We start from the raw sequence: 16,287 nt of genomic DNA on the forward strand, positions 1-16,287 counted from the left end.
TAATCTTTATCCTATTATGGTATTATTATAAATATCATACATCGCTGGATAAATTGCCGCTTTAATAGAGGAGCATTATTTTCTGGCGGTTTTTCTTGGTCCTTCCTCTTACTTCCTCTACTTACTGAGTTGGGTTACAGTAAGTTCCTGTGCCTTCGCGGGAAACTGAACGTGTTTTCGTTTCCAACAGTTTGCCGCGAAGCTGTCTCGTGCTTTAGGGAATTTCCCGTCCACGTGTCTGAATACGCATAAGAAAAAAGAACAAAACAAACCTGCTCATTGGTTGAGGTCGAATATTTAAATACATCTTAAAGGAAACGCACCCAAGAGACGAAACTCCAGGACGTTCGACGTCAATAATCAGTGTCTCTTTAAGAACACTTTGTTTACGCCCTTTCTTGTACCACGCCCCTTTAGAGGCGGAACCCTTTTGGACCTGAGGTCTGCGAAATGAAATAGCCGTTTATCCATTTTCTCATTCGGAATGGGAGCAGGGGGTGAAACGGACTATATCTGTTGATTCAACGGGATTGTGAGCGTGCTTTAATTTCAATTGAAAGACAAATACAAGCTTGAATGAAAAACTTGCGGTGAGTTTCTGAAACGCTTTTTTGTCATAATATTCGATTGTTTTATCTGCCTGACACAGTACATATCCGATGAAAACAAGTAAGAAACCAAACGTGGTTTATGTAATTAATAATCCTGTATCGCTGAAGTCATGCGTTGAGTTTGGCAGGCTATAATGGCGTATTACTGCTGAGTTGTCATATTACAAATACTGCGTCGATCTTCTGCAACGCAGCTCACCACATTGCGTTACACCGGCTACCGGCCCCGGCTCATCTCAGCTGGCTCTCAGTGAAGGCACGCAACTCCGTCCGTTTGTATTATTTTTGACTCAAACTGGTGCGTCTGGTTATATTTATGCTGCGTCTTTAGAATGCATTATTTTTTTCATTATATATCATACATATGTATGTTATTATTGTAGGGTACTATTAATGACTTACACCGGCACAATGGTGTCCGCAACTAGTGCAGCGGCTCATGCGATGCGATGCCACATAATAGCGAGCTATATTGTTGTCAAATAAACCGCATAAGAACAACACGTAGTTATAGGACCCAGAGTCTGATAACGGCAAAGAAACGATCAGCCAATAAACGCGACTACCTATGCGTTTTTTATTTTTATCTGATATCAAATCCTAACATTTGTATACTGTTAATATGTCGGGACATATATATATTAATATATATCAAATATATTAATGAAGTGTCGCACCCGGTCAGCTAATGTCTTTGAAAACATGGCAATTGATTGGAAGTATTTCGCATTTGCAAAACGGACACTGTTATTGTTCGGAACAAAATATAACTTAAGATAAGACTACAATTTAATCAGTAGCCTACACTGATGCGCCACCTGATGTTGTTTCATGCCCTACTAATGCTGCATGAGAAGTGGTTGCTTGTCGTTTTGCTGTGTGTTGCGTCGAAACTCTTTATTTTTCCATTTCCTTGAGCACTTGCACACCCTCCCCCTCCGAGTTAAAGAGGGTATGCTGGAGTCGAGAGGTTTCCTATGCCTCTCTTTATCCATTGTCAGTGTTACGTGCGGCAGGGGGAGCCACTCTTCTTACAGGCAGACCCGTAGACCCGCTCTGAGGCTCCTAGTGCAAAAAAAAAAAAAAAAAGAGAAAGAAAGCCCGTGCGATCTTAAATACATGTTGCTCTTTTACGGATCTTGCATGTTCTTGTACTGTTTGTCAAAACAAAGAATTAAGTGGTTTTACACACAGGACTTGTTGTAAAACACTCACGGGAATAGCGTGAGGTCTGAAAACTCTAGAGGCAGCCCATTCTGCTTATGTTGGGTGAAAAGATGAATCCCTCAGAGGGGATGGCGAGCAGACAAGGCCCGGGGAGGGAGAATAGTGTACGACTTTCCTCAAAGGCTGTCATTACCCGCTTGCTGTAGACCCTCATTTGAAAGTGTGGTAGTAGTCTAACCCTGCATTACAACTTTGTGGTGAATTGGGTTCAAGATGGTGAAGCTACTGTAATTTCATCTGTGTTTTGACCCTATTTTAAACCCCTTCGACCCTCGTATGAACAAATCTATCAAGATTGAGGGATTTGCTTGGTTGACTTTTGAAGGGTTCTCAACTGCCCACGTCTTGACTGATAGGAAGGGGCACCCATGTATGGTCATTGTACCTGTGTTCAGTTGTTAGGCACAGTCTGTCTGTGTAGGTATGGACCTAGTAGTAGTGCAATATCTGATCATGAAACTCGAAGACATATGGTTTGAAATTGTTAATCAGTTTGGGAAAAAAGCCCCAAGACTTTCTCCCTCGCTGGCTAGCATGGCGTAAACTCACATCCTCCTCCGCAAAAATCGCTGCCAAAACCTCATTGGGATAAATTTAGCTCAAGCGGGCCTCATAACTACGTGGGTTAGTCAACTACATGGTTCGATCTCGAGGAGATAAGCTGAGTCATGCATTTAAGGCAGCGCCAGCTGAAACAAAGAAAGGGCATTGAGTCATTTCTACTGCCAGACGCGTGCACTGGGCTTCTCTTTTTGAGTCAAACACTCATATTATATAAACCGGCGCGGTTAACCGAAATCTTGAAATTCAGAATGTCACTATTCTAACGTCCCCAACACACATGGTGAACCACACGGTTCATCGACCCGGTGCCTCGCTGTGGTTCTAACGGCTCCCCACCTCATCCCGCCACCCAGGTGGTCCACCTCATAGGGCCCCCCGTATGGACGATGACGAGGACGATGTGTTTGAGCCAGACTCGTACCTCTCGCACACCACCGTCAGGGAGATAAAGTGCAAAGACCGGGGGACGCAGACAAACGGCCCTGCCCTGGTCAGCGCCAACGGCATGCTGCAGCCCAGACGCCTCTTTCACGGTGAGTCCCTGCAGCGCCAGCATGTTGTCACGCACACACACACACACACACACACACACAACACACACACACACACACACACACACACACACACACACACACACACACACATGCACGTACGGCACAGACGGCGCACACACACACACACACACTAGGTTAACATGTGGTCACTTGCACTATGGAAAATAACAACAAGCAATGCGGGGGAGGGTTGTGTCGCTGTGCGTTATAAAAACAAGAAGTGCCAAAGCCATGGTGTGAGACGAGGTGAGTATATACTGGAGGTTTCTCACTGACCCGGCGCCACCGAGTCCATATTGCTATTGACTTTTTATGGCCTGTACGGTCTGCGCCCAGCTGCTGGCCGACTAAAGAGTCGCTAGACAGACGTGGCCGCTCCGAGAGGACATGGCGCGACAGTGGTCATCATCTCAGTGTGCTCTGCCCACGCCGTCCCTATCCCAGGGAAACGGCCTATCTGAGACAGTAAAGTTATATTGCACCCATCAACGATTCGGACAGCGTACTGGAAGTTTCGACGTTCGAAATCGAAAAAAGAAGTTCCTACTGCAACGTTTACAGCTGCGACAATATAAAAAGGGGAGAATTTTAATCAGAACATTTAACGTGATTCAATAAACTCTCACCACCCAGCACACACAGATTCACAGAGTGGACGTGGGAAGTGAAAACAAGACCGGCCTATGTATTTAAGTGTCAGACCTAAATAACCGCTCATCCTCTTGCAGGCAACGCAGGCTTTCGATCGCACTTGTCGGCTCCCTTTGAGCTGGGCGGCGAGCAGCAGGAGGAGCAGCAGCGAGGCATGGAGCGGGAGATGGACGCGGAGCTGTGGCGGATGCAGCAGCAGCAGCAGCAGCAGCAGCAGCAGCATCAACGGCAGCCGGCGGCGCTCAGCGTGGAGGCCCACATCGGACAGAAGCTGCGTGTCATAGGAGACCAGTTCCACGGGGAAAACCTGCAACAGGTGGGGAGGAAACCGACATGTCCGCTCACGCACCGCACCAGCGCCGGGCAACACGTGGTGGCTGTCAGTTTGGGATGCAGTGTTTAGCAGAGTTCTACTGTAGCTGTAGCCTAGCCTTTTCGTGTGGTTGTTGTTGTTGTTGTTGTTGTTTTTGTTTTTGTGGTGTACAGCGCCTTATCTCTGCATTCTCATCACCCTCCCTCGACCCCCCCCCCCCCCAATCCAGTGGAAACAAACTGTAGTAAAACAAGGCCGCCCCCCCCCCCCCCCCCCCCCCCCCCCTCCAGAACTTAACCCCCCCTCAACCCCTACCCCCACGCCCCCGCCCCTCACCCACCTCCTCTTCCTGTTTATTTCTCTCTGCCTCTCCCTCTCTGTCCGCTCCCGCTTCCTGTGAGTGTAGGTGGGGGTTGTTGTGTGGGGGGAGGAGGGGGGTGTTCTGTGTGCTCTGTGTGTGTGTGTGTGTGGGGTGTCAGGGTGACTCTGTCCGCTGACTCACTCTTCTTATCTACGGGCTGGGGTTTTGCACTGAAAAAAAAAGGAAAGCAGCACTTCAGAGGAGTAGAAGAGAACAGCGTACGATACGGTCGCCATGTTGCTCTGGCGGACGGAAACATCAGTCCCTCGCTGCGCTGAGGGTTAACCGTCAACGCAGAGAGAAAAACAGACAGCGACTTAAAACATAAAAACAGCACTCGCGCACGCATTCACATGCGCACACACGCAAACACACACACAGGCACACGTACACAAACACGCAGGCACACATACACACAAACAAACATAAACATATGTCAACACACATACATACACACTAACTCACACACACATAAACACACAAAGACACACCCACACACACACACACACACACACACACACACACATAAAGACACACGCACCCACAAATACACACACAGAGACACACACAGACACAAACACACACACATACACACATACAAACCATTTTCAACCAAGAGAGAAAAAAAAAGCAGAAGTGACAGGAGTAGGTAAACATGTTGTAACCCGAAGCTGGGCGCGTGAGCCCCGAGGGGAACAGCTGTGGTTCCAGGGAGTCTCCAGTCAGCTTCTAGGCTGGCCAAGGACCAGCCACAAGAGACACCCAAATAAGAGGCCTCTGCAGCCAAGGGGAGCGAGGGGCTGGGATCCATAATGATTGGCTAGGCCCAGTTGAGAGCCACCCATTTACTTAATGCACACCAAGGAGGACTGAACGAGGGACCGCAAATGATCCGACCCTTGAAACCTCTACCCGCAAGGGGGGGCAGGGAGAGTTCTGGTTCCTTGTAGGTTCATATTGAGCTTTGGTGCAACTCTTTTTTATGTTTTTTGGGAGGGGAGTGGGGGGGGGGGGGGGGTTACCGCAGATTGTACTTCTGTTTTTCTTTCTTCATACAACTTCTGATTCTCTCACGCACCCATTAGACTGTGATTATTTTTACACAACATGACTCATGTGTTGTGACAGTGACGGCAGACGTGTGTGTGTGTGTGTGTGTGTGTGTGCGTGTCTGTGTCTATGTCTGCGTGTGTGTGTTGGGCTGGGGGGAGGGTTAGTGCTGTCCTATCTGTGGCTGTGCTCCACACGTGTGGCGGAGGCAGGAGGGAGGAAGTGGCTTCATGCTGCCTGTTGCTATCTGGGCGAACGTTGGCGCAGACACCCACACCACAAATATCCAGTCTCAGATACACCAATACACAGATGTTGTGTAATATCTCACATCTTAACCTTTGGAAACAGCATTATTAGCTAGGTGATAGACAGGACCGTAAAAAAAAAAAAAACGCCATCAAAAGTACCGGAAGTATTTCTGGTAGTTTCTATGACGTAGACGTTGCTGTTATTGGGAAACGATCACGGGCTCCACTGACCTGACAACGTTTGCTATCTCTGTAGGCACTCACTTCCTGTGGGCCCGAGGAGCCCCTAAGGAACATTCTGGTCAAACAATAAATGAAAAGGAGACACAGAGATACGGAATTGGTGTTGTTTGAAAACCATTGCCGTCTCGGCAGCGGCGAGGGAAACAATGCTGCGTTGATTTCCATTTCCATTGCCGGTTTAAAAGTGCTGAGTCACGCCGGGGGGGGAGAGGGAGAAGGAGAGAGAGAGAGAGAGAGAGAGAGATGGAATTAAGCCTGACTCTTAAAACGGGCTTAATCAAGTCAGAGTTGCTTTGTCATCATTCAGTCACGACTCAGCATCATCGTTCAGGGACAATTCAGCCGTCAGACTCCTATTGGACGGATTTAGGGATTTCGTCATCCCGTCTCAGTTTTTTCTCCAGCGGTAGAAACATACCAACAGCCTGATCCTCGATGATGATAAATGGCCGACGACGATTTCACATTACAAAAAAGGCAACTGCGCTGAAGATGGTAGTGCTTTTAAACATCTACTACTCGTCTAAACATCATCTACTCAAGACGAGGGCGTCATCAGTTACAGACCGAGCTTCGTGCGGGTAGCCCTGTTGTGATAGAGATGCAAATCCCACGCACAGATTCAAACCCGAGTCAAGCCTAGCGAAGCCAGCACATAAGGGCCTCATGCGGCTTTAGATTTGTTTACTTTCCCCCCCACAGTCTCTTTGACACACCACCACCCCCTCCCCTTTCACCTTTTATTTTAGTAAAGTCCCTCTTACTCCTGGCTGTCATTCCCTCGCTGAGACACTTGACCGGCTCCCCTTCGGTGTCGCGTCTCTGTCGTCCACCTCCATTATCCCATCCATCCCGGCTGTCAGTGCACCATTGCTATCGCGCAGAGTAGACACTTGTCCCTAAGCCACGAGGGCCCCTCCACAGCCATCTCGCTGATTGATTTGGGAGCGGCATGTCGGCTGCACACATTCTTCCCGTGGGCCCCCTAGAGTGAGAGAGAGAGAGAGAGAGAGAGGGGGAGAAGGAGAGAAAGAGAGAGAGAGATAAAGAGGGGGGGGAGAGAGAGAGAGGGAGAAGGAGAGAAAGAGAGAGAGAGAGGGGGAGGGAGAGAGAGAGAGAAGGAGAGAGAGAGATAAAGAGGGGGGGGAGAGAGAGAGAGGGAGAAGGAGAGAAAGAGAGAGAGAGAGGGGGAGGGAGAGAGAGAGAGAAGGAGAGAGAGAGATAAAGAGGGGGGGAGAGAGAGAGAGGGAGAAGGAGAGAAGAGAGAGAGAGAGAGAGGGGGGGGAGAGAGAGGGTGGAGAGAGAGGGGGGGGAGAGGGAGAAGGAGAGAGAGAGGGAGAGAGAGGGGGGATTAGGTAGCAGAGAGGTGTATAAGAGGAGTCCTGCAGGATACCGCTGACAGATGAATTGCCCCTCTGTTCGGCGGGGGCTGGAGGCGACGTTGCAGTCCCCCCCCGCCCCCCCCCCCCCCGCTCCCAGAGGAAGGTGGACATTAGCCAGCCTGCCATTTGAGACATGGCAGTAATGACGGTCACAATGGCAGGAAGACTGCTCAAGTCTGCACAGGGTAAGAGCCGAGGGTCGAGTTTCATGCCCTGTGCTTTTTTAAAGGAGACAACTCCCCCAGTGTTTTTGATAGGTGTTGAAAGCATGATTGGATATACCTTGTGTGCCTGTGTGTGTGTGCTTGTGTGTGTGGCTTTGTGTGTGTGTGTGTGTGTGTGTGTGTGTGTTTGTGTGTGTGCGTGTGCGTGTGTGTCTGTGTGTCTGTGCGTGCGTGTGTACTGTATGCATGTGTGTGTGTGTGTGTGTGTGTGTGTGTGCCTGCCTGCTTGCACACATGCAGCGGTTGTGGCTTTATCTTCGAGCCGTTCCATTAAGGTCACGACTCGCTCTCTTCTCCTCAGCTCGCTGGGCGGGGGAGGGGATCATGCCACTGTGTTTGTTTTTCATCCGTAGGTTCAGCTTGCCGGTCTAGGATGAACGGGACTCACGAACATCTACCATTATGTGTTTAGCACGAGAGGAGCTCTGGTTCTCCCTCCTTGGCGTCTCCCTGTGAGACGTAACCCGGGGGCTCATAGCTCCGGGACAGCGGCGCTGTTCTGCGGTGCAGATAAGGCCCCCGGCCTTCAGGGGGCCACTGATTAGACAGGGGGGGGGGGGGGACGACGACGACACAGACAGAGCCCATCAGGCCAGTGTCAGGGGTGACGACATCGTGCATCTGGCCAGACTCTGGCTCTCTGCGGAGGCTAAATTTAGAGGCTCGACTCACATTCTGACAGTTGGTGGTGTGGCTCGTGATTATTGCGGAAAAAAAAGCCCTCCTACACTGTGCTCTCCCTCTTTGTCTTTCTCTGTCTCTGTCTCTCTGTCTCTCTTTGTCTCTCTTTGTCGCGCCCTCGCTCTCTCTCTCTCTCTGACTCTCCCTCTTTCTGGAAGTGTCAGGGACTTTCTGTACTCTAAATCTTGATTTAAGTGGCTTGTTTCAACTGCAGATAATGAGTAGCTAAATATGAGTCATTTAGTTCTTTGTGCGGTTTTGATAGTTGACTTTCCTTAAACCGTTTCACACCCAAACAATGAAGCAAAACTACGCACTACGTTTGTCATTAGTTTCTTAATAACGCCTCTCAGCCATTTACCGGTATATTATCAACTGCAATGTTTTCTGTGGTTTCTGTGTTTAACGCCAATAAACTATAAACATTGTTTCTGCATTTACTATTTACGCTCCTTAAATTAAGGTTATATCATTGGCAGAACTTCCCAAGCACAGGTTTGGATATTCGGTGCAACATTCCAAATAAATGTGGTGTTGTCCCAGTCGTCGAGCATAACGCCTTAAGCAAGCACTTTGTGATTCATTGTTTCGTGTTAACCTCTCTATTTTGTTTTGGTTCGCTTTGAGCCAAGCACTGGTGTGTGAGTAAGAGACATGCTGCTCTTGCTGGCTGGGCCCTGGCAGGGCTTATGCAACCCTCTGCAACACTCGCTGCACTTTGCTTGGACTACGTCACCCCCCAGGCCCAACCCAATGCCAGCTCTGAGCCCCTTGTAAATAAGTCGGCGTTCATGTAAATACCACTAAGGTAACCCGGGCCTGGCAGACACGTGCACTGTCGCACACGGTCATGCAGCCGTGCGTGGCTTTAGTGCACGGTCACAGAAGAAACCAAATCTGAAGGCTTTTGTTGCGTTTCGTTAATTTACGACCTGTGTCTGAAAATGGCTTCAGCATTATCATGCTTGCCTGAGTCTGCCATTCCTCCACAGACAGGCCAGTGGTGCGCACGTCAAGTGTGTGTGTGTGTGTGTGTGTGCGTGTGTGCGTGGGCGTGTGCGTGTGTGTGTACACAGCAGACAGCCACTTCGTTGCTCTCATGCGGCTTTGTGTTTCCCAATGCTCCATTCTCCCTAAGGGCTCCCTTAATCCCGCGCAGTGCAATTATCTTATCTCCCCCCGCTCCGCGGCACAGATAGCCTTATCCCGCTAATCGCACACAATCCTATTGGCTCGGGGAAACGGGGAGAGCATCTGACGGGGAGAGTAGAGGACTTCTCCTGAGTCACTCCTCTGGCTGTGTGTCTGTGCCAGAAACAAAAAGTTCCGAGTGGGGAAATCCGGGGGATGTATCTTGTGTTTAGATGGAACCAGTGGAGGTGGAGGTGGAGGTGGGGGGGGTGGAGCTCCCCCCTGTTCTGCCCCCCGCGGTGTGCGGGGAAGCGTGCGGCCTCTAATCACCAGCTTCAGGGGACAGAAGCAGACTGTTGTCAAAATAACCTGCAGCGTTCCGGTGTCTGGTTCGGACACGGACCCGTCATTCCCTCCGCCCCTGTTTACCCAGCACGGCTCTGTGTCCGCCGGTGCGTGGCCTGGCACCACGCACCGGCGGACACAGAGCCGCGAAAGGGGGCCTTGACACGCGAGCAGGAACCAGGCGGCTCGCACTTAACCCCTTCGACAGTCGCCAGTTTCCCCCTCGCCCTGCTTTGGTTTCCCCCTGCCCGGTGACGTCCGCCTCCTGCTGGTTTTTCGATCGCTAATTGCTCTTCTATTGTTTTGTCTCTGTTGTTGCAGTTTCATCGAAACCAAAGGAACCAGGGCGGCGTGTGGTGGCGCCGCCTGCTCCACCTCCTGTTTGACGGGGGCCTCATCGCCGGATGGGTTGGAGCGGGGCCGAGGTGAAAGGACCCTCTGTTTTTTTATTTTTTCTTTCTTAATCTTCTCTGAGGACCTGGAAGACTCCCAATGGCACTGTCGAATCTCAAACACGGGTCGGGGCTTCTCGTGGGGGGGTGGGGGGGAGACTTGGGACAAACGGGGGAGGGAAGGGGGAGGAAAAGGGGTCGCCGCGGGACGGAGACAAGCAACGTTTTATACATGGTTGTTTGTTTTCTTTTCTTTTTTTTTCATTCCAAGAAGATGCCATGTTGTTCTGAGGTTTTTCCACTCACAGGGCAATGTTACTTTTTTGATTTTTGTTAATCAACGTAGTATTTTGTACAGTACATTGTTCTTGTTGGATTTGTTTGCACTTCGACATCCACCTGGAATGAACTCCGCGGACCGTGGGAATGCCTTACTTGATGTCCCCTACCACAACAACGTCTGAAGCAAGTCACTCACAGTGAGATGGGAAGGACTTAAGTTGGGGAAAGAAATATGATTCAGGGTTTTCTTTTCCCCGGGTATCATCTTTGACCCATTTCCAAAGAGGCAGTTTCTCAGAGAAATGCATTTTGCACCTCAACTTTTAACTTCTCAAGGGAGTCAAAATAGTTTGTTTTTTTCTACATGTTTTCTTACTCACAGACTTTTGTATTGAATTGAAGGCATACCCCAGTGTCAGTTAAAGTATTGCAATCAGAGCGCAGCACAGACGTTATGTTGGCCTGTAAGACCACGTAAAATATCGGGCCAGTCGAGAATCATTCTTTATTTACAATTTCAGTCAATGCCCGGTCAATCCATTATTTCTAATTGTGTCTCCAGTGAAAACTGGCTCCCAGTGTTTTAGACGTGTGCTTTTAAATGATTCACTTCAGACCTCCGTGCCCTTCATGTGGAGCTGAGGATCCACTGTTTTTGCACTAGAACACACACTTCAACCCGGCAAAGCCGACCTCTTGTCACGCATGAAGGTTTTCGAGTCAGATGTTACCGTTAGCGTGACTTGAGATGCACACATCCAATAGCATCACTATTCACACACACACACACACACACACACACACACACACACACACACACACACACACACACACACACACACACACACACACACACACACACACACACACACACACACACACACACACACGCCTATATGAGACTGCAAAGAAACCGGATGTTGTTGGGTGCATAGAGTTAACACAGTAAAGCCACGTATCTCCAAAACAATGTTTCCATTCATGTTGTCTTCTGTCTGTGGTGTGCTTTCTGCAAACCTGTGTGTAACCTGGACACCAAAGCAATACTGTACAGACCAACCTGTGAAACAACAGCATCTCCCACTCACTCTCAGGATAATTGTTTTCAGGATAAACCATTTTCTCCTCCGTCGGGCGATCATGTATTGTAACTGTTGGTGCTCTGCTGGAGACTAATGCGGGACATTTCTGTAATATTATCACGGAACTAGTCGAGGATTTGTCCCTTTTGAAAAAAAAAAAAAGAAAACGGTCTAAAGACCAAAAAATATGATGTTTGAAGACACTGTTGAAGATGCTGTTTTGCAGATGTTGTTCGTTGTACTTTCATTGGCCTAAGCCTAGCTTACTTCATGGACCCAAGGAGCAGTGCATATCAGAGGGGGGGCTGTGGGCTTGAACTGTCCAATCAGGGGATCCGGTTGATCTGCTTCCAACACCCTTGTTACTTAAATCGATACAAAAGGAATAAGACTCCTTCTCCCCTTAGTAAATATCCTCCATGTGCCTCAGGGATCTAGTTGGCTGACAACCTTGAGATTAATAGGGAGGCAACCATTTTAAATGTCCTCATCTACCCAATTCGGACTAAATCCACCCACTAAAGTTATTACTGGTATTAGTCAGCAGGTTCCATAGCTCTCCTATAGTTTAAATCGTGTAGACATGAAACCCCATGGGAGAACCCTGCTGGACGTCCTGATGGACCAGGGGCAGAACTTGGCTGGGGGGCGGGCTGGACGCCTGCAGCGAGTCCGGGGCTGCAGAACACAGTAGCAGTAGGAGGCGTGCGAGGTGAACGGATTTTGCGGTTGTGGTAATAGTTTCCTGCGGATTGTGAACGCTGAGCCAGTCCCTCTGTAGCGTTGCGGGCTCGTCATGGCGACAGCAGCGTTTCCCCCTCGTCCCCGGACCTCCTTCCTTTGCCCCCCACCACCACCACCACCTGCGCTGCACTGCTCCTTCTTAACTCGGGCATAGGTCTTCTGTTTTTCTCTATGTAATTTATTTTCTCTTCTTTTTTTTATTTAGTTATTTATTTTGGACTTTTCGTTTTGTATATTTGACTGTTTCTACTGTATACACCTTCGTGTGCAATTTTTTTGTCTTTTTCAATTCTTTTTTTGACATTTGTCTTTTGGTTCTAGACGTGTATACGATTGTTTTGTTTGACTCGGTGCAGCACAAGGTTTGCCTGCATTGAACATGGCATTCCTTAAAAAGGTAAACACTTCCAGGGATGGACTAACTCTCCCTCCCTCTTACTGCGGACCCCACCCGTTGAGTCTTGGATGCATGGTTTATTCTGCATAGAAATATAGCGCTCCTTAATACAATTTCGGCCGAAGTAAATGTTCCCACTATCCACGGTTACAGCAGTAAAAGTCCTTAAAGTATATAGATACATCACTTCAAATTGTCACTCTAAAGTCAGGGCATTGGGTCTTTTTTTTCTTTTTCTTTTTTTAGCGCTGATTAATTAAATTCTGATCATTGTATTTGTAATCAACATGCACTGGAAAGTACTTTGTGTCTGCAGATCCCAGGGCTAGTGATACATTGTGTGCTGTTGTACAGTATTTACCTTGCGTTCCCTATCTCTTGGTCTTGTCTGGGCTGAACTGGCCGTGAGCCTCCTAACTGTACTGTCACCTATGCCCTAAATTACGGACTGTTTGATTTATTGGAAAGGGAAGTGAGCCGCCAAGGTTCCCTGTATAATTTCAGAGAAGAGCCTCCAGGCTCGCACTCAACACGTTACGTGCGAGAGTGGCGGAGCATGGGACGGGTCATTTATTGAAACCGTCAGTGTCTTGAATTTTTTAGACCACTTTATAAACATTTTGAAGTTTTGAGGAAGGTTTTGATTTTTTTCTTTTTTTTTTATCACACCATTTCTTATTCATGGTTCTTTTTAAACTTTAAATTGTATTTTCTTATTAAAAGGGGGTCTGTTTTTGTACGGGTGGTTCAGGTTTTGTCAGAGCATACCATAAGTTGGTTGTTTTTATAGTCCAATGAGATCCAGGGCTTATTTTATGATTATAAAGATGAACTTCCACCATTCCTTATGCAGTAGAGTAGAGTGTTTAACAAATCAACGTAAACCAAAAGGATTCAATGTTTTTCTTTCATTATTTGGTTCACATCTATGAAATAAATCCCCCCTTTTTTTAAGTACAAAAACAATTGATTGTTGAAACCCTGGAAAATGCCTTTAACTGTTCAGTTTCAACAAAGTCTTGAATATCACACATTCTCTGTAAACCAAGAAATAAGACCCAGCGAAAATGTAGCATTTTTGTAAACATTGACTGTGTGTTTTTGAGACTGTACTGTGCACTCTTTTTGTGTGAGTTTTTCTGTGTGTTTATATACGATGGAAGTAATGACTTTTTTTTTTTTTAATGTAGTGCAATATGTTGTACATACGGAGATTCGCTCTACAAATCTTTTTTCTAAATTTCTTGTTGTTTTATTGGTACCCTTTTTTCAATAAAAATGTTATTGAACGTAGTCGAAGCTTGAATCTCTTTGTCTAATGGAAACTTACAGGTGAGGTGACTTTGATGAACCTACTAGATACCTGCCTAAAAAATAAATTCTAGTATAAAATGTGAATATTCTTCCATAAACCCCTCTCACACACCTGAGCAGTAGCTTTCACTCGTGCAGGAAAGGAAGGAAGTGCAATTTAAGGTAAGCCCATGATGGATAAACACCTGAGTGCCATGAGGCTCCAGCCAGCCAGTCTTAACTCCAGCACTCGCCGGGGTGTTTATCTGAAACCGTGCCAATCTCTTCCCTCTCGCGGTTACCTGATTAATTTAGAGCGCAGAGCAACAGAGTGTAACAGCTACTCGCTAGTACTGTGGCAAGGGTCTGTGTTCCGAGTAAACACACCCCACATGAGCCGCTACAGGCCAGTGTAGCATGACAGCGGCCTGTCTCTGCACTAGGGATGGGCAAAACGATTATTTTCCGGGAATCAGCTCTTTGAGTTCCGTTCACTATCAAGATTCGTTCGTTTGATTTGTTCGTTAAGTCTGATGGTCTGTTACGGCATTTGCCAGGGAATCGGAAATTATGGAATAAATGTTAATCAACATGCATGTAGCCTACTACTTTCTAATGTTCTGGCGAAATTACCCAGGTTAAGTGTAAATATTAAGCATATGTATAAAGCACATACGTGCCTTTTTTTTCATAAATATCCTTAATACATAATGGGGTGCAAAATGGCGTCTTCCAAGTAACACTATTAAGCAGTGAAGCACGTTAGCAACTAGACCAAACGAGACTCGTAATGGTAGGTAAAAACAATACTTTATTAAATCATGCAATTGTGATGTAGAACAAAATAAAAAGAAAACATAAAGTGCTTGCATGATATTGAAGCCAACAGCGATCGTTAGTTAATTTGTGTGCCTTGTCATTTGTTTACCCATGGTCCATGGCAACGCGATTGCTACCTGCTCTCATTGGCTGAATCGATGAGAACAGTTTAGACTCAATCAATATAAGGTCGCGGGGAAACAAAGCTCTGTTTGTTTGTATATTTTATTTGTGTGACCATATTTTTGTTATATGTTTAAAAAAAGGAAAAAATAATCAGTTCTCTTGTTTTGGGGATCAGTTCTCGTCGTTCATCTTTGGGATTCGTTCGATCTGACCGAATCGTTTGCGACTGACCCATCACTACTCGGCATGCGTGTGTCTTTTAAATCAGAGAGTGCTGAGGGTTCAGCTCCTGGTGCATAAAGCTTTAGTGTTCCTGTTTGACTTCATGTAAGGTCAAGGCCCATGTCTCTAAAGCCTGGAGACTAAAAAAGCTGTCATTACAGTAGAGATCCTGTCGCAAGTGATCGATTTACCATCTGAAACATGAACTCTGAATCTAAACATAAAGCCTATAAAACAGCTAACTCTATCAGCAACGACACATTGACCTATCTCTTTAAGACACAGGGCCACTCTATCCTGGAACATGTAGGCCAAGAGGCACACAACAAGTTCCTCCACAGCTGCGTTGAAGCAAAACACACCATTTAGGGCCCCCCCAACCCCCCCCAACACACACACACACCTTGTCGCCTCTCTCTTTCTCTCTCTCTCTCTCTCTCTCTCTCTCTCTCTCTCTCTCTCTCTCTCTCTTTCTCTCTCTCTCTCTCTCTCTGTCTCTGTCTCTCTCTCTCTCTCTCTCTCTCTCTCTCTCTCTCTCTCTCTCTCTCTCTCTCTCTCTCTCTCTCTCTCTCTCTCTCTCTCTCTCTCTCTCTCTCTCTCTCTTTCTCTCTCTCTCTCTCTGTCTCTGTCTCTGTCTCTCTGTCTTCCAAACAAAAGCCAGAGCCCCGTGGTGTCAGAAGTCACCTCCCCCAGGCCCGACGCGTGGCTCCTCTATTGTCATGCCTGCCAGGTACGGTTTCACGGCGTGGCTCCAACACCCGACTCACCTGTTTGGCCACTTCCAGCAGAAACACAACTCTATCCGGCCGGCAGGCTCGGGTATTGGGGGAGGGGGGTGGCTGGGTGGCTGGTGGGGAGGGGAGGTGGGCGGTGTGGGGAGCCTGCGACACAAACACATGCACACACAATGAGCCCTATATGTGTCAGAGGATGTGGTTGGAGCAGAGCAGCATCTCTCCACCTCCAGTCCGGCCCTAGTCAGTATGAGCACACAGTCGACGGTGTCGGAGGCAGGAGTTCTGCTCCTCTGATCCCGCTGTTTAAAGGGTTTCAAGTGCGTGATTTCGCAACTCTTTAATCGCCTAACGAGGAGAGCAACGGGCCCCGGGATCGTTCCGCGGACCCCCCCAGCCTTATATGGGTGGGGAGGTGGGTGGGTGGGAGGGTGTGGAACAGCTGTGTGGCAGATCAGCCCTGCCTGTTTACCTCCCCCCCCCCCCCCCCCCTCCCAGCTCAGTCGTGGATGAACCTTTGCTCCTGGCTCAGCACTTTACTGGGATGGGGAGGGGGAGGGTAGGTGGGGGGGGTGGGGGGCAATGGCTTTTCCCCCCTCGTTCCAAAC

The 16,287-nt window shown here is 48.0% G+C and overlaps 1 protein-coding gene across 1 annotated transcript; it reads left to right on the forward strand.

The window, feature by feature from the left end:
- The first annotated feature begins 434 nt into the window (after positions 1-434).
- Positions 435-13,778, forward strand: LOC115543838 (bcl-2-modifying factor). Its single transcript, XM_030356472.1, has 4 exons — positions 435-590; positions 2,756-2,935; positions 3,685-3,923; positions 9,910-13,778. Exons 2-4 carry the CDS (start codon positions 2,782-2,784, stop codon positions 10,015-10,017), a joined length of 501 nt encoding a protein of 166 aa, XP_030212332.1. The 5' UTR covers positions 435-590; positions 2,756-2,781; the 3' UTR covers positions 10,018-13,778.
- The last annotated feature ends 2,509 nt before the right edge of the window (positions 13,779-16,287 follow it).

Source organism: Gadus morhua, chromosome 5 (genome assembly GCF_902167405.1).
Source record: "Gadus morhua chromosome 5, gadMor3.0, whole genome shotgun sequence".
Lineage (NCBI taxonomy): Eukaryota > Metazoa > Chordata > Actinopteri > Gadiformes > Gadidae > Gadus > Gadus morhua.